This window comes from Elephantulus edwardii, unplaced genomic scaffold (assembly GCF_000299155.1).
Source record: "Elephantulus edwardii isolate Elephantulus edwardi_28Jun2011 unplaced genomic scaffold, EleEdw1.0 scaffold00306, whole genome shotgun sequence".
Taxonomy (NCBI): domain Eukaryota; kingdom Metazoa; phylum Chordata; class Mammalia; order Macroscelidea; family Macroscelididae; genus Elephantulus; species Elephantulus edwardii.
This window is the reverse complement of record NW_006400056.1, coordinates 2,197,807-2,221,218: the sequence shown is the minus strand read 5'-3', so window position 1 is coordinate 2,221,218 and position 23,412 is coordinate 2,197,807. Positions and strand designations below refer to the sequence as shown.

General features: G+C 40.3%; 1 protein-coding gene across 2 annotated transcripts in view; it reads left to right on the top strand.

Moving 5' to 3' along the window:
• NR2C2 (nuclear receptor subfamily 2, group C, member 2) overlaps positions 1-23,412 on the top strand; it is a 70,715-nt gene that overhangs the window by 33,032 nt on the left and 14,271 nt on the right. For both annotated transcript variants that reach the window (XM_006901045.1, XM_006901044.1), the window contains 5 exons: positions 11,192-11,392; positions 14,034-14,136; positions 18,193-18,372; positions 21,702-21,849; positions 22,696-22,789. In XM_006901045.1, the coding sequence (XP_006901107.1) occupies positions 11,192-11,392; positions 14,034-14,136; positions 18,193-18,372; positions 21,702-21,849; positions 22,696-22,789 (726 nt within the window). The remainder of the gene's footprint in view (positions 1-11,191; positions 11,393-14,033; positions 14,137-18,192; positions 18,373-21,701; positions 21,850-22,695; positions 22,790-23,412) is intronic.

Sequence of the window (23,412 nt, the reverse complement as noted above, 5' to 3'; positions counted from 1 at the left end):
ACCCCTTCTAAACCCAGCCTGGACTTCTGGCAATTCTCTGCTGATGTGCTGTTCTAATCGTTTTTGGATAATCTTCAGTAGAATCTTGCTTGCAGCAGTCTCTGCCTGTGTGTGTAAAAAAAGATATTTTTTAAAAAAAATAGGTTTCAGCTGCATATGTGGCAATCAGATTATTGAATTCAGTTTTTTACAGTGCTGGAAGTCTTATTGCCAAATTGAGTGTAATGAGATACTAAGGATGGAAAAAGTATACAGATAGTGAAGAAAATACTGAAATCCAGCTTTTGAAAAGAATTAAAAAGCATGAAAAACTTTTATTTAAAAGGGTTGTGTGGAAATTAAGATGAAATGTATTAATTTTTTTTCAAATTTGAGGAAATAATTTATATAATATTATGAAATAAGTGTGTCTAGCAGAAGTTTGGGGAAATAGAATAAGAGTGTATATGAAGTTTATACATTTCCAAGCCTACCAAGTCTGATTTTGAACAGTTTTCTTAGCATTCATTCATTATTGAGGCCCAGTACACATCTATCTTTTAGGAAGTTTTATGTTTGCCATGAAATAATGTTGATTTTTAAATTATGCATTTATATTATTGACACTATGAAGCAATGGGATAGTAGTTTTTAAATGAACTTGCTAAGTCTTGAGAGATTAAACTACTAAGTTAATAAATTACATATAGCAGTGTAGCTGATTGCTCTAGAAAGTGTCTCACTGTGGATTTCTATTGCTTAATACAGGAGGAACAAATCAGAAAAGGGAGATGAGAATGGTTGTATAATTTTTTGAGAATGTAATAAATGTCAATGAACTGTTATGTAGAAATTGTTAATATATATATTTTGATGTATATAGTCTCAACTGCAACAATAAAGTAAAGTATGTATGTATGTATGTGTGTATGTATGTATGTATTTATTTTAGACAAGGGTCTCATAACAAAAGTTTACTGACTCCTATAGGGTCACCACAATAAAATGGAGTGATAACACAACTACAAAATGAGCAAAATATATGGAAATATTTTTTCTTTTTTTTTTTATTTCCATGAACATCTACAGAGATTTTGGTATTACATTCATTCATTGTTGCACTTTTCTCCCCGCCTACCCCCCCATCCACCCATTCGTTCCTCTCCTTGAAAAGCAAAAGTAAAACTCCTTCATTGGTACACAATCCCCCCACCCCCGCGCACACCCCCCCCCAAATATAATCCACTCTTCAACCCTCATTCCGTACTCTTATGGTAAACATAATGCCCTAAAATATAATACTTTTATAAACTATTCTCTCTCTCATAGACTTCAATGCAGTAAACATGATTTATCCAGTTTTTCTCAGTCTTACCCCCACCCCGATGTGAGCCTCATTCTACAACAGTGGCACCATATAGCATTTGTCTCTTTGTGACTGAGATATTTCACTCAGCATCATGTCCTCCAGGGTCACCAATTTTGAATAATATTCCATGAGTTCCTTGTTTTTCAATGCAGCATAGTATTTCATTGTGTGGATATACCATAGCTTCTCTACCCATTCGTTTGTTGATGGGCACTTAGGTTGTTTCCAACTCCTTGCTATTGTGAACAAAGCCGCGATAAACATGGGTATACATATATCTACTTGGATGTCGTTTATGGTCTCTTTAGGGTATAGTAAATTATTTTTTTAAAGATATTCTTTAAAATCTCTTACACTGTTGGATCACTAGCATTTTCTTTTTGCCATTCTCTTACAATTTCTACCTCAGCATACTCATCTGTACTTTCATATTGTCTGAAGTTTCCATTAGGGCCCTTGTCGTATTAAAACTTACTTTAAATTCTTTGTTTGATAATTAGACTTTGATTCTCACCTAGGCTTCACTTTACTTTTGTTAAACTATGGTTTTTCTTCCCATTTGCAAATATTTTGTTGAATGCTGGAAATTATCAGTTGTATCAGGTGATAGGAACTGCAGTAAATAGCCCTCTGTTATGAGGATTCATGTTGGGTAAGAGTTGAGCATATTTCCTATTTTCTGTATCATTGCTACTGGAGTCTTGATTCCTGGCATGTCCTTGTTTATGTTTCTCCTCCTGACTGAGTTTCCCTAGGTAAAAATAGACTGGGGAAGTCATCTGATGACTTCCTCTATCTCCAGGATGGGGAGAAAGCATCATCTTTACCAGCCCAAAGCTGATTTCCATGTGGTTGACGTCAGGCATATACCTCCTCTTGCCAACCATTTTGCCAATTCTGACACGAACTGTCATTCTCATTTTTTTCTTCTTTACATTTATCATGTTTTGTTTTTTTCTTCTCTGCTGAGTGCAATGAGCCAAAATCCTTCATGATTCTGGATTTGACTTGGACTGAGTTTTTTAGAGTAGCAAAACCAGTGAAGCTTTTATATCAGGAGAGATTCATCTCAAGGAATTAGCACACCTTGCTGTACAGTCTAGCAAGTCTCAGATCTCTAGGTCAGACCTCAGACTAAATGGCTTCTCTTGACCCACATAGCTGCAGAGTTGAACAGGCCAAAAATCGACAGCGCAGGCTACAGCAGGCATACAGCAGGCCACTGGCTCAGGTCCTGAGAACCAGAGTTAGGGTGACAAGAGTCACATGCAAGATCTAAGGTAAGCAAAACCCAGGAGAGCTTTGCCAATCTTTCAGTTGATTGGCTGCTCACAACAGATCTCACCATAGAGGTAATTGCATTATACTTGTCAGACCAGATAATTATGGCCTAGCCAAGTTTACATACAATCTTAACCACCTCAGGGGTATTTTAGAGATACGACAGACTAAAATCTAAGATCAGAAATTTTTCCAGATACAGTTATTCAGTCAGGACAGTGTCTTCTTAGCTATGCCTACATGCAAGCCTCTCTCTGGCCTTCAGACCTCTTGGATCAGTCTGGCCTCTTCCCTCCTGACTCACATATTAAAAGCTTATTACCTCTGCCAGTAAGTACCCAATGACAATTCACCACACCAGTAAACTTCAGCCTAAAATCACACAGGGAGACCACAAGTTACTGCTGTACGGCAACTTGTACACAAGGGCTATATGACCCAGAGGAATGTCTGAACAAAAACAATGAAAGACTGGCCTGAGGGCCACAGATTAAAAGTCACCCACCTATATTCTTTATGCAAAGGTATTTGACTGTGTGAATAACAAATTATGGCTTACATTGAGAATAGGAATTCCAGAACACTTAATTACATAAAATCAATACTTAGATGAAGAAACTATTGTCTGAACAGAGTAAGGGAAGACTGTAGGTTTAGAATCAAGAAAGATGTGTCATAGCTGTATTTTTTCTCTATGCCTGTGCCATTTCTGTGCTGAACAAGTAATTTGAGAAGCTGGACTTTACAAAGAGCACAGACTCATTAACAACCTATGTTATGTAGATGACATAACTTTGCTTGGTGTGGAAGAGAGGAGTACTTCAGATACTTGTTTCAAAAAATCAAAGACTGAAATATGAATTACAGCTCAATATCAAGAAAACAAAAATCTTTACCACTGGCAGTGTCATGATAGATGGAGAAAAGATTGAAATTGTCAGGAGTTTAATTTCACTTAGATCCATACTCAACATGGTACCAGCAGTTAGAGGATAAGGAGATTAAATTTTGCTTGGCTCCACAATTTAATTGAATTAATTTAATTTTACTAGGATCCACAGTCAATACACTGGTTACCAGCAGTCAGGAAATCCAACGATAAGAACATTGGAAGAGTCTGCTGTCAGTCTCTTCTCCAAAGTACTGAAGAATCGTGATGTCAGTTTAAAGACTTAAGTGTGCCTAATTCAAGTAGTGGTCTTTCTAATCAACTGCTATGCACCTGAAGGCTTGACAGTGAATAAGGATGACAGAAAAAGCATCACTGCCTTTGAATTATGGTGTTGGAGAAGAGTACCGAATACCCTGTGAATTGCCAAAAGAACAGATAATGTCTTGGAAAAAGTTCACCACAGTGTTATTACTTATTTTGGGCATGTTGTTAGGAGAGGCATTCCTTGAAAAAGGATATCATGCCTGAAAAGGTCAAGAGTTGGCAAAAGAGAGGAAGACCCTCAGTAAATGGATTAATAGTGACTACGGCAATGGACTAAAGTGTGTAAGAGGTGATAATGATGGCGCAGAATAGAGCAGGGTTCAAATCTATTATTCATAAGGTCACTGTGAACTTTACTGGATGGCACCTAACAACAACACACCTGCTGGGATTCCATACCTTATTTGCATTATTAGTAGACTGTCCAGTCTCCTTGGATAGACCACAGTCACCTTTGTAATTCCATCCAGTCATTTGGTGAGACTTACACGACCATGACCAAATAGTCCACGAAAAAGCAGTTAACATTGCAACTAGTTATCCCTCCTTGATGAGTTGTGTCTAACATTTTTGTCAATTTTAACCTACTTTGATTATGTTCAGCCATCTGTTAGTGTGATAATAAAATATAGGGAGGAGAGTAAGCATCCTATAATTTTTTACTACATGTTAGGAGGCCTGTGTTCCTGAACTATGTTTTTCACAGATGTTTCTTAGTTTTCTCAAGACCATTTGATAAAACAAGGCTAGTATGATCATGTTAAAATATAAAACACTTTCCATCTTTTTCCTTCACTTGAATAAAAACTCTTTGAGTATAGATAGAAGATACTTTTTAAAGTTCTTGTTGTTAAGTGCCATGGGTTGGGTATGACTTACAGCAACCCTATGAACAATAGGTCTTAACCTTGTCCTATCTTGGCTTCCTCGTCATCTTTGAAATTTTTGGCCATAGCAAGTGATTGGAAAGACTATGTACCCCTTAGTCTTCAAACTAGCATCATTGTTGCTCAGTAATTTGGAGAGGGCCTTGACAACTCACCCAATGCAGTATGTCTGGGAGCACCACCAGTCTAATCAACAGCACCGTGGTAGATGGAGAAGAAATTGAGATTGTTCACAATTTCAGCTTACTCGGTTCCAGAGTCCAACCCCCTTGGCACCAGCAGTCAGGAACTCAAAAGACAAACTGCATTGGGAAAATCTGCTTCCAGGGGCCTCTCGAGAGTTCTAAAGAGCAATAATATCAGTCTAGGAGAGCAAGGTGCTCTTTATCCAGGCCGTGATCTTCACAATTGATGTGCATCAGGGAGCTGGACAGTGACTAAGGATGACAGGATAATCATTGATGCTTTTGAGTTGTGGAGCTCGAGAAAGGTATTGAACATACCATGGACCACCAAAGAGGTCTGTCCTGAAGAAGGTGAAGCCAAGTTATTCCTTGGAGGCAAGGATTTTGAAGCCCCATCTTACATACTTTGGGCATGTTGCCAAGAGGGACCAGTCCTTGAGGAAGAACATCATGCTTGAGAGACAGCAGCAGAGAAGAAGACCCAGAATGAGATGGACTGACACAGTAGCTGAGATGTTGGGGTAGGTGTATCGGAGACAGACTGGTTCAGGATAGGGTACAGAGCTATTGTGCATAAGGTCTCTATGAGTCCAGTGGATTCCACAGCACATAACAGCTGTGTAAATGTGCTGCTAACGCAAAGGCTGTGCCTCTGGTGGCTCAGATCCATCAGCTGCACCTCGAGAAAAAAGGGAGAGAAATGGATGATTTCATCTCGCAGTCTACATCCTCAGAAACCAATAGAAGGCCAGTTATAAGTCAGTTCCAACTCAACAGCAATTTGAGTTTTTCTGAGTTGTTTTCTGGGGTTTTAATCCAACCATACTGTTTTTAGAAGTTAATAATTGGAGTAAAAAGGGGCTTGTTTACCTTTCTGGATGGGTGAAACAATTTAAAGCAGCCTTTATTTTACCTTTTTAAAAATTTTAATCAAATCACATTTGCTGTTTTATTTTTGTTGGCTTTTAAAATATTTTTAATTGCTATTATAATGAAAGTTTACCAAAAACTTGGATATACATTCATTCATTGTTGCACATTTTCTTCCCTACACCCTCTCCCCTAGATTGTTTTTCTTTTTAAAAAGATTCTTTCATTGTTGCACAATTCTCTCCCCCAGTCCACTTTGCTATGCACCTCTTATTCTTACTGTATTGTCATGCAAATAATGCCTAATTATATATTTCTTTTAGACAATTCTTTTCCTCATCTATTTAAATGCAGTGTTTATTATTTATCTCCTCTTTTCTTAGTTTCTCCTCAACTCTTATGTCAGTCCTGTTTTATAATAGTGGCATTATGCAGTAATGAGACTTTGTTGTCTGCATAGTTTTCCACTGTGTGAATGTACCACAGCTTCACTATCCATTAGTTTGGGCACTTGGGTTGTTTACATCTCTTTGCTATTGTGAACAATGCAGCAATGAACATGGGTGTGCATATATCTGCTTGAGTGGCAGTCATGGTTTCTTTAGGGTATATTCCCAGTAGTAGAATTGCTGAGTCAAATAGTATTTCTATTTCCAACTTTTTGAGAAGGCTCCATACTGCCTTCCAGAGTAGTTGCACCATTTTACACTCCCACCAACAGTGAATAAGGGTTCCAGGTTCTCTGCAATCTCACCAGCATTTGTTGTTTGCTCTTCTGTTAAAGTTTGCTGTTCTTACTGAGGTGAGGTGATATTTCATAGTTGTTTTAATTTGCATCTGTCTCAGAACTAGGGATTTTGAACATTTCTTCATGTGTTTTTTGTCCATCTGAATGACATCTTTGGTGAAGTGTCTCTTCCTATCCTGTGCCCATTTTGCAGCTGGGTTGTTTATCTTGTTGAGGTGCTGTAGTATTCTAGAAATTCTAGATATAAGTCCCTTATCAGATATGTCATTACCAAATATTTTTTCCCAATCTGTGGCTTTCATTTTTTTACCCTGTTGGAAAAGTTTTTGGATGTGCATGAGGAATTGATTCTTGGAAGGTCCTGTTCATCTATTTTATCCTCTCCTGGTTGTAGATTCTTAGCTTTTTTAGTAGTGTTCTTGTGCAATATCTGTCCTTTTTTGACTGATATGTGTCACTCAGCATAATTTCCTTTAAGATTCATCTATGTTAGGTAGTGTTTCATAAGTTCTTTATCATTCTTCAGTGTTGGATAGCCCCTTGTATGAATAGTTTCTGTAGCCATTTGTCCTTTGACTGACACTTAAATTACTTCCATTTCTTTTCTATTAAGATAATCCTGCAATATATATGGGTACTCATTTATCAGTTTATGTCACAGCTCTTATTTCTTTAGAATATATTCATAGCAATGGGATAACTGAGGAGCTCCAATGGCATAGTCAGTTCATAGTGCTGCACTGCTAACTCAAAGATAGTGCTCTCTAGTGGTTCACATCCACCAGCATCTCTAAGTAAGAGAAAGATGGGCAATCCACATTATGTTCAATTTATAGCCTCAGACACCCACTGGAGGGTCAGCTGTAAGTCAGTTCTGACTTGAAGGCAGTGAGAAAGACAGGAAGGTGGCACTGGTAGATCAGGTGGTATTTCCATTTCAGCTTTTTCTGATGAAGTGCCAACCTGCTTTCTGTAGTATTTGCACCATTTTATATTCTAGGGCAGTGTAAGAGTTCTACACCTTCACTAGCTTTTGTTCTTTACTCTCTTAATTGAACTTCGCTAATGTTGCTGGACTAAGATGGTAACGCATTGTTATTTTTTATTTGCATCTTTCTAAATGGCTCTGGTGCCATAGTCTGGAGGGAGATACACAGCTTACTTAAAGGCAACCTATTCTAACCCACCAGTAGTTCTACAAGAGGAAGATGGGCCATCTCCTTCCTTGTTATTTACAACCTCTGGACACCCACTGGAGGATCAGCCATGAGTTAGTTCCTACTCATCAGCATTGAGTTGAGTGAATAGCTTATGGTCTCGAACATTTCTACATATGTTTACTGACCATCTGAATGTCTCCTTTTGCAAAGTGCTTTCGAGTTATGGAAAAATTCTTAATTTTAAATGGTAGGTAACAACCAAAAAATATTTTTAACATTTTTTTTTCTTTTTCATTTAAAGCTTTACTTCAGTATAAGCTTCATCCCTGAGGAGACTTTTTCTTCCACTCAGACCAGATCATTGTTGTTATGTGCCATCAAGTCACCTATGACTCATAGCCACCCTTTGTACAGCAGCTCCAAAGCCTGCTCTGTCCTGAGCCAGTCTCTCTGACTCCAACACACCCACCCCCATTGCCCCAGTCACTATATCAATCCATTCATCAAGAGTCTTCCTCTCCTGCACTGTCCCTTCACCCTTCTGAGCATAATGGTCCTTCTCCAAGGATCGGTCCCTCCTGGCCACATGCTCGCGAAGTAAGTGAGACAGAGCTTCAAAATCCTATCCTTCATGGAGAAGATTGGTTTCATCCTCTCCAAGACAGACTTATGTGTTTTGGTTTGTTCAAGATTCTTCTCAAGCACCACAACTCAAAGGTATTGGTTTTTTTTTTGTCATCCTTAGCCATTATCCAGCTCTTAGATGTATAGCAAGTAATTGCGAAGGCCATGGCCTGGATCGGGTGTACTTAGTTTCTAGACTGACTTCGCTGCTTCTCAGTACTCTTGAGAGATCCCTGACAACAGATTTACCTAATGCAATTTGTCTTTTCGATACCCTTCTTACCATGCTCCTAAGGGAGTCCCGGTGGCCTAGCGATAAGAACCTGCACAGCAGTTGTAAAGACTGGTAATTCAAATCCCACTCCTACTCTTCAGGAGAAAAATGGGCAGTCTCCTCCCTTGCGATTAACTGCTCTCAAAAGTCACTAGGGGTTCGGCTGTGGATTGGTACTGACTTGATGGCAAAATAACAGCTATGTTCCTTCTTGATTCCTGCTGTATTGTTTCTGACAGGCAGGTAATATGAACATTTATTCAAGTAAATAAAGAAATAATTTACCTCTCCTCCGTAGATGAGAAAACCTTAGTGAATTTTGGGCACAAGCTCAATGTAATGTTTTTCAGTCTCATTAGATAGGATCTACGTTTGTCAGCGGGATCTCTGTTAGCCTGATGTTCACCTTGGATTCCAGTAGAATACTGGAATGGTTTTTGCCCCTACTTACATTTTCAGTTTTGTCCTGGAGGAGACATTTCTAAATGGAGTATGGACATCTTATAAGAGGGGAAGGATAGACACAATAATATAGAAATTGTAAGTAATTCTTTGCAATAAAATGAGCATTGACTCTATGCCTGTCAGATTAAGTCAGACCACATATGCCTGAGTTTGGGGATATATATTATACCCTAAACAAGCCATTCTATCTAGGTCTAGACACAACCAACCCTAACCCAGTCTCATGCCTTCCATGCTTCTACCAAGAGGATTGAGAAGAGCATAAAAAGAGATGTCTGAACATTTTATGTTCCCATTCTCTTCTTGCTGTGGATGGACTCCCGCTGTTAACATACTTGACCATGTCTTTCATGGCTCTCCATCTTGCTTCATTCATTCATGCTTCATTCATTCAAGTGTTTACTCAGATGTTATTTCCTCCAGGAGACCTTTCCTTTAAAAAGTTCCTCCTCAAGGGCACTCTGGTGGCCTAGTAGCAAGACGCTACACTGTAATCCCAGAGGTACGCGGTTCAAATCCACCAGATGCTCTGCTGGAGAAGGAGGAGGCAATCTCCTCCTGCACCAGTCAGATCTGATTTGACGGTACACGTAAAAAATATTACAATAAAAATAATTTTTAAAAAAGTTCCTCCTTGCTTCCTTCCCTGTGTCACTCTCTTTTCAGTTACCCTGCTTCAGTTTTCTCCATGGCACTTCCTACTGACATTCCATCATTTTTCCTCTACTAAAAGGTTAGCCCCATGAGAACAGAACCTTTGTTTTGTCCATCCCCCATCTTTGGCACCTAGAACAGTGCTTGACACAGAATGGACAGTAAGTTATCAAGAAATTTCTTGCCTATATCACTTTTTTGTTGTTTTTTTATAAAGCAGCCTACATTGTCTCATTTTCAAGTTGGATCACTGACAAAACTATTGTATTAGATTCGGTAGGCCTATTGTCTGAATCTTTGGAATTCCATTTCACAAAACAAGAATCTGCCAGGGGATGGTGCAAATGCCACACTTATATTTAAATCTGCAACCCTGTGTGAAACTAAACCTAAATCCTTGCCAGAGATGCAGAGCATCTTCCCTTGGCCCAGATCAGCCCCAGGAATCTAATTAGCAGCAAGAGTAGTTCTTCAAGCCAGAGGTTTTGGGAAAGAGGCAAAATATGGCCTGGAGCAGCTCAGAAGAACTGCTTAAGTGGGTATAAGAGAAGTTAGTATTAATAATTATCTTAATAACGATAGTCACTTTTTATCGCAGCTGGTGCTGAGAGGAGCTGGTCTCTGTAGTGAGCTCTGCAACATTCAGTCAGTGCCCACTGCCCTCAGTGCATCCACTAAGCTTTCATTGTCTTTTTTCCATGCCCTAGACCCTGTGCTGGCCATGAGTAGAGCATAATCTCTCCCTTAAAGACGTTCAAGTCAGGAAGTGGCTGCAGGTTGAGCGGATAGCAGAACGGTCATTGAGGGTAATCAGTGCACACTTTGTCAGGAAGGGACTCGCTGCATTTTGTCAGTCTCTAAATATGATTATTTACAGGACTTTTCCTTTAGATAGTCCATAAAGCAGTCATTTATTCCAAGATTTTAGATTTTGTGTATCACTAGCATTCAAAAGTTAGGTTTGCCCATATTTTTAAATTTATGCTAAGTCAAGGATGCTGTTCTTTCTTTTTTTTAACTTTTTTTCATTTGTGTGTGTGTGCACGCGTGCTTGCACTGTTAAACTGGATCTGACTGGTACAGGAGATTGCCCTCCTTCTCCAGCAGAGTATCTATCTGATGGATTTGCGTACCTCTGGGATTGCAGTGCAGCTTCTTACCACTAGGCCACCAGAGCTCCCTAAGGATGCTATTCTTTCTTAAGTTAAAATCTATGTATTATTTATTATTGCCTTCATTCTAATTCTTTTAATAAAGCATTTTAATTTTAAAAATTATAAAGAAAATATAATTCTAAAATAAAACTAGCGTTTTGAAAATTTGTTTCTGCAGAATTTACTGTTGGGTTTTATTTTTCTCATTTCACCATGGACCGGTGAAGCAGCATCTTGAACCACAAGGTCTGCATTTGGGCGCCACCTACTCATGCACAAGGTGCGCAGTGCTCCTTGAGAGCAGACTTCTTCTTATGTCTTGTAGATTGTGACAGACCAGCAGACAGGACAGAAGATCCAGATAGTCACCGCAGTGGACGCCTCCGGATCCCCTAAACAGCAGTTCATCCTAACCAGCCCCGATGGAGCTGGAACTGGAAAGGTGATCCTGGCTTCACCAGAGACATCCAGTGCCAAGCAGCTCATATTCACCACTTCTGACAACCTCGTTCCCGGGAGGATCCAGGTGAGGACTGCTGACCTTATTCCTGATTCTTATCTGTGACTTGAAGCTTAAACCCATCCCCAAAGGCCCTTTAAAAAAACTCTTTGCTATCAAGATTGAACTGACTCATAGCTGACTCACCAGTGGGTGTTCAGAGGCTATAAATCTCTAGGGAAGAGATTAGCCCATCTTTCTCCCTGGAAGCATCTTGTGGATTCAGACTATGTTCCATTTGATTGACAGCACAACACCTTAGCCAGTTAACCACCAGAACTCCCTTAAAAGTCCCTCATTATTGTTATGTGCTGTTGTGTCAAAACCAACCCATAGCTGACCCACCAACAGGTTTTCAGAGGCAGTAAATCACGTGAGAGGAAATTCCCTGTCTTTCTCCCATGGAGCAGCTAATGGATTTGAACCACACGCCTTCAAGTCACTTCTTATCACTAGACCACCAGAACTCCTTTAAAAGGCTCTTAGGGAACCTGAAAACATAGGAGGTTGCTGCTTTGACTAAAATAAGAGAAAGAATCCACAGATGAGTGGCTAGACTCAGAGAGGCACCGAGTACAGTGCTCAGAGGAAATTAGCTTGCAAAAATCATTATCTATAGGATATTGGCCTTGAGTGAGTGACCCTGAAACCCCTGAAGAAGGTTTGCTGAGACCACAGGATGGTACCCATTGGCCCACCCCCACACAATACTCATAGGACTGACCTTGTCCCTGCCCTACATTGTTAACCCTGGTCTTTAGTCTTGTCCTATTCACTCTTTCTTTTTTTAGTTTGATTTTTTTATTATTATTATTAATTTGAATGAAAATTTACAGAGACTGGATTTCCATTCATTCATTGTTGCACTTTTCTCCTTGCCCACTCCTCCCTCCACCCCCGTTCACTCTTTTCTTTGAAAAGTAAAAGAAAAATTCTTTCATTGTTATACAATCCACATCCACTCCACTATGCAGTCTTCGTTCTGGACTCCTGTTACGACAATAAAACCTAATCACATATCCCTTTTAAACAGTTTTCTCCTTCATCTGTTTCAATGCAGTATACATTATTTATTCCATCTTTCTCTGTCTCTTCCCAACCCCAGGGTCAGTCCTGTTTTACAACAGTGGCACTATGCAGTATTTGTCCTTTTGTGACTGAGATAGAATTCCTTGGTTTTCAATGCAGCATACTATTCCATTATGTAAATATACCACAACTTCTCTATCCATTTGTTAGTTGATGGGCACTTGGGTTGTTTCCAACTCTTTGCTATTGTGAACAAAGCCACGATAAACATGGGTGTGCATGTCCTATTCTTTCTTATTCTTGTGGGCTGCTGGGCTTTGTTGGTTCCCTCAGCAATCACCACCATCTCTGCCCTGTTCTCCCTGTTCTGGCAGGGAGGTTCAGCTGAATGCCACAGGAAGAAGTCCAAGGAAGATTGGAGTCAGAGATTAAAAGGAAGTAGGGTTCTTTTTCAGCATAAGATTAAACTCATTGCTATCAAATCTATTCTGAGTCAGCACATTAAGAATGGGAAGCATACATTTCCTAACTTAAGGAAAGACTTGAGGCTTCTGCCATTAGTTAGCATCAAGATGCTTTCTTTGGGGCTTTCTGCTGTGAAGAATCTCCTTAAAGAAGGAAAAATGGAGGGGGGGTTGTTTGGTTTTTTCCTTCTGATGGAACTCAGTTTAGAACACCAGTATGTTAGGATTTCGCTTTCTCCTGAGATCCTATTTTGAGGCACCTTAGTAAATAAAACAGATAGTAGACTCTGTTTTAATCATCTGAAGTCAGAATTCCTCCTTCTTATTTCTAGTATATGATTTCTACGTAATGATTTCTGTATATGTTTCCACCATACATAAAAGAAATTTAATGTTTTTCATTGGCTCACATTCAGGCACATGTTAATACCAGTTAATTTTTTTCCCCTCTATTTTCATATTGATACTAGTTCCAGTCGTATAAGTGTGATACTAGTTACATTGGTATAAATGATGAAAAATAGCATGTCAGAGGTTACATATTTTAGTCCTCTCTCCTTAAACTCTGGTGGCCTAACAGCAAGAAGCTGCACTGCAATCCAGAAGGCACGTGGTTTGAGGCCACCAGCTGTTCTGCGGGAGAAGGATGGGCAGTCTCCTCCTGTGTGATTGATTAACTGCCTCTGAAAACCTGCTGGAGTGTCAGATATAGGTCGATTCTGACTCTATGATACACAACAACAACTCCTTTAACTGGCTCAGTCAGAAACCTAGTTATTTAATTTATAGAGCTTGGCTTTGACTGTTACTGTATTAAATACACCTCTTTGCATACAAGCTGTTTTGTGGGAATATAGAAACTGTCAGATGACCATGTTGGAGAACGATGTGTGGTTTCCTTTGTGGTTCCTATCCTGTATAGCTGAGATTGCCAGACAGGAGAACCCAGGTGAATGGAGATCTTGGCCAATCTTAAAACATCCGTGGAAGGGGTGCGATCAGTGAGGAGCAAGGCCATTGCGAGAAACAGATGAGGTTGTAGGGTAGAATTTTCTGTTATTCTGCTCAGAGTCTCTACTTAGAAACCCAGGATTAGGAATTTACCATTAAATATTACTTTTCTTAGTGATCTGGTTTTTAAGCCACACTTTTGCTTATTTCCTGATATCCCTTAGATCGTCACAGATTCTGCTTCTGTAGAGCGTTTGCTGGGGAAAGCCGACATCCAGCGGCCCCAGGTGGTAGAGTACTGCGTGGTCTGTGGAGATAAAGCTTCTGGTGAGTAGCCCAGGTGCAGTGGGTGCATATCAAGAACAAAGTCATGAACAAAATTGTGAGTGCAATTGAGAGAGTGGAGAAAGCATTTTCTGTAGGTTTCAAAACTAGTAATACCAGTTTGTCAGATTATTAAAATAAAAAAGAAGTAATAAACTCTTCTGTGACTTAGATAATAATGGTTAAATATCTAACATACTATGTTTATTTGCATACTACTGAGAAAGTAGTAAACCAATTAGTATTTACACAGCCCTTTGCTTTTTTTAAAATTTTTTTTTATTTTGTATTGGTTTACTTTTGAAGTTTTATATACATTGTTTTTCACACCAGATCTTTCCCATTTCTTTTATCCACCCCTCCCTCCACTTATCAGATTGTTTGACCCTATGATTAACTCTCCCACCCCTACCCCTAAACTGTCCTCACCCCTTTGCTCCCCCCTCCCCCTTTGGATCCTCATACACATTCTACGATAATGGTCTTACACATTATTTTCCTGATGGAACTGAGTTAGTTCACTTAGCACAATACTCTCCAGTCCCTCCCAAGTTAGGTAGTTGATTTATAAAATCATTGCTCCTACATGCTGCGTAGTATTCCATTGTGTGAATGTACCATATTTCTCAATCCATCCGATTGTGGTTAGATATTTGGGCTGTTTCCCTTTTCTTCCAATGGTGAATAATGCTGCTATGAACATTGATGTACAAGTCTCCATTTGTGCTTTGGTTCTCATTTTCTCGGGGTATATTCAAAGCAGTGGAATAGCTGGAGCATATGGAATTTCTTTGTTCAGCTTTCTGAGGAAATGCCAAACTGCCTTGCAGAATGGTTGTACCATTTTACAATCCCAACAGTGCCTTCCTTTTTTACAGGATCCATTCTTTAAAGGATCCTGTTTGACCTAATAATACTTTATGTTCTATTAGTATAGTAATAGTGCCTAATAGTACACCTATGTCCTCCTCTCACTATAACCCAACGTGATATTCTGTAGAGGCAATCATACATGGGGATTGGTGAGCATGGTGGCTGATATATGCATATTGACAGAGGCAAGGGAAGGGCGTTCTAGCTAGTAGAGGGTAGACCTAGGGAAATGACTATCCATATCCATGATATCCTTGAAGAAGAGCATCTGTGGTCAGGGCATGAGTGCAAGGATGCTGGAGATATTTGGCCTAAAATTTATACTTTGGCCTGCTGACATTGGACAGCCATAGAAGGTAAAGAAAACATGAGGAGGAGTAAAGAAGTATTTAATGAAGGTGATTCTCTGGTGATTCCAAGGACACAGACTTGCAACCTTTGATGGCTGCTTAAAACCCATTGCTGTCAAGTTAATTTTTACTCAGAATGATGCTCCATCCAATTTTCAGGTTGTGTGGCCAACCCAAAGGCTCGCAGTTCAGATCACCAGCCGCTCAGCAGGAGAGAAATGGGAAGTCTGCCATGTAATTTACAGCCTCTTAAAATCCACTAGAGGGTCAACTCTTGAGTTGTTTCCAACTTCATGGCACATAACAGCAGATTTTTACAGAAGGAAACTGCCTATCATTCTCTTAAAGAGCAGCTATTGAGTTAGAACCACTGAACTTTTGGTGAACAACACAATACGTAATGCCTTATGTCACCAGAGTAGTCACAAAACTCATAGATGCTTAAGAGACATTGTAGCTTGGCAAAAAAGAGAGACTGGACCAGTCTACTCCAAAGGGCATCTCTTGACAAGCATCTCCAGAAGATCAGGAGCTACAGCTTTCCCTACAAACTGGTGGTACTATTCATTCTATCACTGGTATCCTGTCTCTGCTCCCATCCTTCTTCCTGGTAAACCAAACCAATCACTTCTCTAAAGCCCTTACTTCACTTGTTTCTCCTGTAGAAAAACAGCATTGCCTCTGGTCCTGGCTGCCTTTTTGTACAGACCTTTCTAGGAATTTATTGGGCTATCTTATAGTGGATATTTTTGCAGATCAGTCCTTCACTACCATACTGAAGAAGACCATATTTTATCCATCCATCTTGGTGTCTCCAGTCCCAGCAAAGAGGAGGCTTTCTGAAAACTTGAGCAAAAGAATCAAACAATCAACTTAACAAAAACCACCAAATCTTGTTAGTCTTTCCAGTCATTGTTCTTCTGGGCTTAAAGAAAAGACCTGGTTTTTCTATGTCTTTGTCAGGATATTAAATGTCACTAGAAGAAATGGTTCAAGGAAATAGGATAGGAAAAGCAACCATGCATAGAAAAGTAATTTTAGGAAAATTTTTTTTCTTTTCCTTCTTTTAAAAAACAAAAATTTCTAACTGTGTAACAGATTTCAGAACAGTACTTCGAGTCCACAATTAAGGTTGCATAGTGAAATGTACTTGGGGCCATGGGAAGGGTGCGGGGGGATTGTGTACTAGGGAGGGAGTGTTTCTTTTACTTTTGAAAAAGAGGAGCTAACTGAGGGAGCGGGGAGAGAAGGGCAGCAATGAATGAATGGAAATCCACAATCTCTGTAAATGTTCATTAAAATTATTAAAATTAAAAAATTTTTTTAAAAAAAAAAAAACAGTACTTCACTCTAACTGTAGGTGACAACAGATGACATAGCAGTGAATATAGATATTGAAACATTAATGCAATCAAGGGGATGACCATTGTCTGAGTTATAAAGAACAGCTTGGTTTTTTGGCCAAATTCCTTAACTTGTGGCAGGTGCCTCTCTGCAGCTATCACTTTTAACTCGTTGAGTTTCTTTTTGAAAACTTTATCCTCCTTATAAATGTCCTTGGGATTTTTCAGAGGCTTTTTTCTTGCCAGCTTGATGAGCAGACATAGCCACATCTTCTCAGACTAGAAGCTCATTGTGTAGTGTTAGGGTGCCATCAAGTTGACTATGACTCACAGTGGCCCTGTGAGTAACTAATTGGAGCTTTGCTCTATCCTGTGCCATCTTCATTGTCTCCACCATGCTCTCATCTAGCCTATTGTTACAGTCTCTGTGTCAGTCAATCTTGTTGATAATTTCCCCTTCAGTTGTTTGCTTGCTTGTATAATAATTTTCTCTTATGGGTAGACTTGTCTGTCAGTTTGCAGTACTGTGATGACTTGCAGATTGCTGTGATGCTGAAAGCTAAGCTACTGGTGTTTCAGATATCAGCCGAGTCAGTCGTGTTTCAGATGGGTCAGTCAGCTTTCAGCAGAGCTTCCAGACTGAGACTAAGACAGAATAGAACCAGGCAGAACTATTCGTAAATGCACAAAATTGAAATGTTTCAAATGACTGTCCTGTGAAACATGTCATTCTTAGCAGGGCAACTATGAAATGGCTTAAAAACAACAGAGCTAGAAGAGCATCTGCACATTTGCAAGGTCATTCCCAGCTGGGATAAATGAGACCATTTGTGTGACAGCATTTTGTGAACTAAGGATACACCGTGGTAGAGGCCTTTTCTTAATGTAAATGGTAATTCAAGGTTAGAGACATCAGAGGAAACAAGATTAGAACAATGAGCTAAGTTTAATAAATACATTTTTAAGATTGTGTCTTCAAAGGAGGCCTGAATACCTGACCCAGATGAGCCACGTGGTAGCTGTGGTTGTGCTCTAAGCAATCCCAATCAGCTAGGAGAAGTCTGGGGCCTGGAACATGAGCCAGACATGGTACCCTCAGCAGTGACAGCCTGTATGATAAAACACCTCAGTCATGTTGCTCCTGCTCTACAAGACCAGAGACCCAAGAAGATCCCAAAGCCAGGTCTTCAGGGCTAGGGCCAAGTGTTCACAGGTAGATGATACAATTCAATTGTCACACCTATAAGCCCCTCCTCTTGGATGCTTTCTGTACTAAGAACATTGCCTTTTCTAGCAGTTGTAAAATGGCTCTGAGCTTGTTTTCACATTGTTACCTCAAAAATTTTGGTTAACCCGTGGGTACCAAGCTTGACTGTTCAAGCTTTCTGGGATCCACATGGCCACCATACTATAGTACCAGTCAATTTCCTGTGTATGTGAAAAACCCGCTCATCCTCTTGGCAAATGGCTTCATGCACTCTTTCTCCTTTCAGGTCGTCACTATGGGGCTGTCAGTTGTGAGGGTTGTAAAGGTTTCTTCAAAAGGAGCGTAAGGAAAAATCTGACCTACAGTTGCCGGAGCAACCAAGACTGTATCATCAATAAACACCATCGGAACCGCTGTCAATTTTGCCGGCTGAAAAAATGCTTAGAGATGGGCATGAAAATGGAATGTGAGTAAAAATATTAAAAATTACAGTGAGTAAACAGAGGGACGAAAATGAGCAAGCATTTATTAAGTAACTATCCATTGGGAGCTCATTCTGATTGACCTGGATCAACTAGACGGTTCAGAGCCGGTGGAGTTGGGGTTGGTGCATATGAAAAGCTATTGCAGTAAACGTGGGAGGCTGTCCAGCGTAACAAAATACGCATAGACTCTAGAATAAAGCAGACACCAGAGAGCTGCCACCTAGGAGATTTATGAAAGCATGTCACTCTGTCATCCTCAGTGTCCTCCTTTGTGAAGTAGTGCATGTAGTTTTGAGGATTAATTGAGCTTATTCTTTACTTATATTTTTTTTGGCCTCAGTACTCAGCAAGTGCTCATCATATATCCATTGCTCTCAAGTTAGGTTTGACTCAACAGCAACCCTATAGGATAGAGTAGAATTGCTGCAAAGTTTCTAAAACTGCGTATCTTTCTAAAACTGCGTATCTTTACAGGAGCAAACTACCACATCTTTTTCTTGTGGAGCAGTTGGTGGGTTTGAACTACTCACCATTCAGTTTGTTCCCACAACAACCATTCAGTTTGTTCCCACGACAATACCACAACGCCTTTTTTCTCATTACCAGAGAATGTTCCCACATTTCCTGCCAGGAAGTCCAGAAAGGACTGTGTCCTTGCCATGGCAGGAATTTGACTTGATTCTGTTTGGGGAGCTGTGGTGACCTAATCTGTAGGGAGTCGTAGTGCTAACATGAAGATGGCGCCTCTCTGGTGGTTCAGATCCACGAGGAGCTCTTTAGAAGAGATAACATCATCTCCTATGTGATTTACAGCCTCAGATTCATTGGAGAGTCAGCTGTGATTTGGTTCTGACTCATCAGCAATGAGTTTGAGTTTTTATTTTGTTCAAGAGATAATTTTTTGGATCATTTCTATATGTTTGGATCATTTTTATATGTTTTATCATTTCTCTGTGATCCAAAGACATAGCTCTTGAAGAAATATCAGAATCTCCTTTTAGAATTGTCCACTAGAGAGTTTAGATCTGGATTTCCAAGTCTCCAAAGGTATATCCCTCTGCACCACTATGCTGCTTTCCTTGGGGCTAGGCCCAGCGCCAGAGTGTCTGTGCAGCTGGGCTTCAAAACAGCTGTTTTCCTTGGTGTGAGACAGACAGAGGAGGTCTCAGGCTTCTTCTCCTCTTGGTTTTTGTAGCCAGAATACTTTGGGCTAGGAATTCCACAACTGGACTCTTTTCTTTAAGGACCAATAAGGATTGAGGTCTATTTCCTAGCTAGTGGTTGGAAACAAGACCAGGATCCAAGATCGGCAGCTGTGAGAAATCCAAGGAGAGCAGATTCAGATTGTGAGACCGCAACAGGAGAGCAGTGGGAGGCAGAGGCAGGTACACTGCTCTGGCAAGGCTGCAGGCTGCGTATCCAGAAGCAGGGAGAAAGCCGGAGGTGCAAGACCAGGCCTGGTGACCTGCAGCTGAGACCACAGCTGCTGAGGGGCTGTCCTCTCAGCTCCTACAGGATCCTTTAGGAAAACTGAGACCACCAGTACATGTACAGTAGTGTTTGCATTTCCAGAGACAGAATGCTGCAAAATTCACCAAAGAACAAATGAAGATGTGTTTGTTCCAGCTTCTAATTTCTGTTTAGTGGTGTAATGTTGTTGTTGGTGTTCATGTACCATCAAATAAGAACTGACCCATAGCTGCTCCTCCAGGGGTTTTTCAGAGACAGTAAATTGCACCGGAGGAGATTGCGGAGTAACTGGTGAATTCGAACCACTTGCCTTTGGGATTGCAGCACAGTTTCTTAACACTAGGCCATTTTACCCAGTGGTACTGTTGAATCCAAAGTGAATTAATAATAATACATCACTGACTTAGTGTTGAACTGGCCCACATGGCCAAGTTTTCCTTTTTTTTCAGTAGTGAATATTTTCACTCAGAATATTGACTGGAATCCATTTTCTGCAATCATAGCAGTACCTACAAATTGAAGACCCAACTGGATTTCACTCTGCTCAGCAGGATGTCTAAATTATAGTCTCTGAGGTGTCGTTCTTATTCTTTGCTTTAAACATATCTTCCTTTTGTTTACTTTTTTCTGTCTTTTAGACTGTTCTTATGCTTGATTTTGTGAAAGGAGAGATTGCTGTTAAGATTTAAAATTGACACCCATTAACAGATGGCAAAAACTACTGTTTTAGGCTTGAGTTGGAAATTAGAATCGTTCTGACATTGGACAAGTGGTCTGTTTTAAGGGTTACTTGAAGCAGAGGCATTTCTCATCTCAAGGAAAGTCTCTTTGTTAGTTACAAGAAGTAGAAATTTAAAAAAAAAAAGAAATAGAAGCTCTGTGTGGAATTCCCATAGGACATGTCTTCCTCATTTTCTGCATCCAACTCCCCTCACTCTTTGTTTATACCTTTCCATGTGACATGGCACTTGTTGTTGTTGTTATGTGCCGTCGAGTCGTTTGCGACTCATAGCGACCCTATGTACAACAGCCCTAAACCCTGCTCTATCCTGTGCCAGTAGCATTGCCTCTGACACACCCATCCCGATTACCCCAGTCACTGAATCAGTCCACCTCATAGAGGACCTTCCCCTCCTGTGCTACTCTACCCAGCATGATGTCCCTCTCCAAAGACCTGTCTCTCCTTACAATATGTCCAAAGTATGTCAGGCGAAGCCCCAGAATCCTTGCCTCCAAGGAGCAGCCTGGTTTAACCCTCTCTAGGATGAATCTGTTTGTTTTCTTGGCAGTCCATGGTACATTCAGTACTCTTCTCCAGCACCACAGCTCAAAGGCATCAATTCTCCTTCTGTCCTCCCTAGTCATTGTCCAGCTCTCTGATGCATAGCAAGTGATTGCAAAGACCATGGCCTGTATCAGGCGCACCTTCGTCTCCAGAGAGACACCGTTGCTCTTGAGTACTTTAGAGAGGTCCCTAACAGCAGACTTTCCCATCGCAATACGTTTTTTGATTTCCTGGCTGCTGGTGCCAAGAGTGTTGACTGTGGAGCCGAGCAAACTGAAGCTGTGTACAATCTCAATCTCTTCGCCATCCATCCTGATGCTACCAATTGGTCCAGTGGTGAGAATCTTTGTCTTCTTGACATTGGCATTAGACCTTTCTTTACTTTGGTTAAAAAGTCCACTGTGAAATACAAGCTAGACTAATCTAACACCAAAGCTTACCATCTCTGGAGTCACTGACAGATGGAGACAGATCCCCTGTTTTACCATGAAGGATGTGATTTTTATTGATTTGGCTATTTTTCTCTAAACTTGAATATTTATGTTCTGATTTAAGCTGTGCAGAGTGAACGGAAGCCCTTTGATGTACAGAGGGAAAAACCAAGCAATTGTGCTGCTTCAACTGAGAAAATCTATATCCGGAAGGACCTGAGAAGTCCTCTGATAGCCACCCCTACGTTTGTGGCAGACAAAGAAGGAGCAAGGTCAGTTCTCTGGTTTCACAAAGAGTGATGTCAGGAGCAACCTTGGGAGCTATTTGAGGGCAACACATGTGCTCCCCAGAAAGGTGCTATCATGAGGGTTAATGCCCTTCTCACAGCCTTTAACTGCTCTTGTCATACCTCTGGAAAGACCTGAGGGTGGCTGACAGAAGATAGGCTCAGAATTTCCCCTATCTTAGAGGACTCAAGTCACTTCCTACTTAGTTTAGATATCTTTTAATATATAGGAAAACCAGTGTTCCATAATTCAGAATTGAGGGCTTTATTTTGCTGCACAGAACAATAGGCCTAAATCCCAGATGGTAAGGTCAGTTGTATTTCTAATTTGGTAATTTTAAAGGCATAGAAAGCGGGGAAATGAGGGAGCTCTGGTAGCCTCCTGGCAAGAAGCTGTGCTGCAATCCCAAAGAAGCTGCACGCTGCAATCCAGAAAATGGGAAAATATTCAATGTCATCTATTCTCTTTAATAGTATTCCTTTAAAAGGACCAGAAAGGGAAATCAGAAATCCCAAATGTATCTGGAAAAATGGAATTGAAATACTCTGGTAATCTAAAGCCCAAGTTAACTTTATTGGTAGAGCTTCTTGTTTTCAGTGAGTTTAGAAGACAGTGGTGCATTTGTATTTGATGCTCTCTCAGCCTATTTGCGCATATTTCCTTACAGAGAGAAGGAGGTTATGGAGTCACTTAACAAAACGGTTACATCTCAATAGAGTTGTTCTGCTATTCAGACAACTCTGTGCACATAGACGAGAAGGGAAGTGCAGCATAATGCACTGTGCTTAAAAAGCTGGACGCTACTCTGGGTTTCTTTATGTCTTAAATAGACAGACAGGTCTTCTTGATCCAGGGATGCTTGTGAACATCCAGCAGCCTTTGATACGTGAGGACGGCACTGTTGTTTTGGCCACGGATTCCAAGGTAATGTTCTCTCCTTGCATGCTTCCTCCTCGACTACATTGACAGGTATGCTGCTGCTTTATGTGTGTATGTTCCACTTTCATCCAGGCCTTGAAAGACCACAGTGAAAACATGACCTTCTGCATCTCAGTTTGGTTCTGTGATCTTTTGGTGGTAGCTTTGCAGAAACCTCATTCAGGGTCCTTGGTCATAGTCATTATAGCGTATTAAAGTTTAAAGTTCTATGTGAAAGTTGCGTGGCTTTTTGCTCTATTAAGATTTTCCTTTCCTGGCACACACGTTGACAGACCACTGGTATGCTGAGGGTAGATGTTTATTGCAAGAGGGCCTTGCACAAAAATTCCCAATTCCTTTCTATTAGATACTTTAGGAAGAAGTTCAACCAGAATTCTAAAACTTTGCTAGAGAAAAATCACCTGTAGGTAATTTAACAGTTGTTTGCTAATTTTAGATAGAGAAAACTGGCTAACTTCTTGGGTTATAACCGAGAAGTAATGTTTTGTCCAAGCCAAAGAATCCATGGACTAGTCCCCCTTAATACTAGATTGCAAAATTGATGGCCTTTGTTTTTTTATTTTGGTTTTCCTGATATAAACCAATTAATGAGGTAGCATCAAACCCAA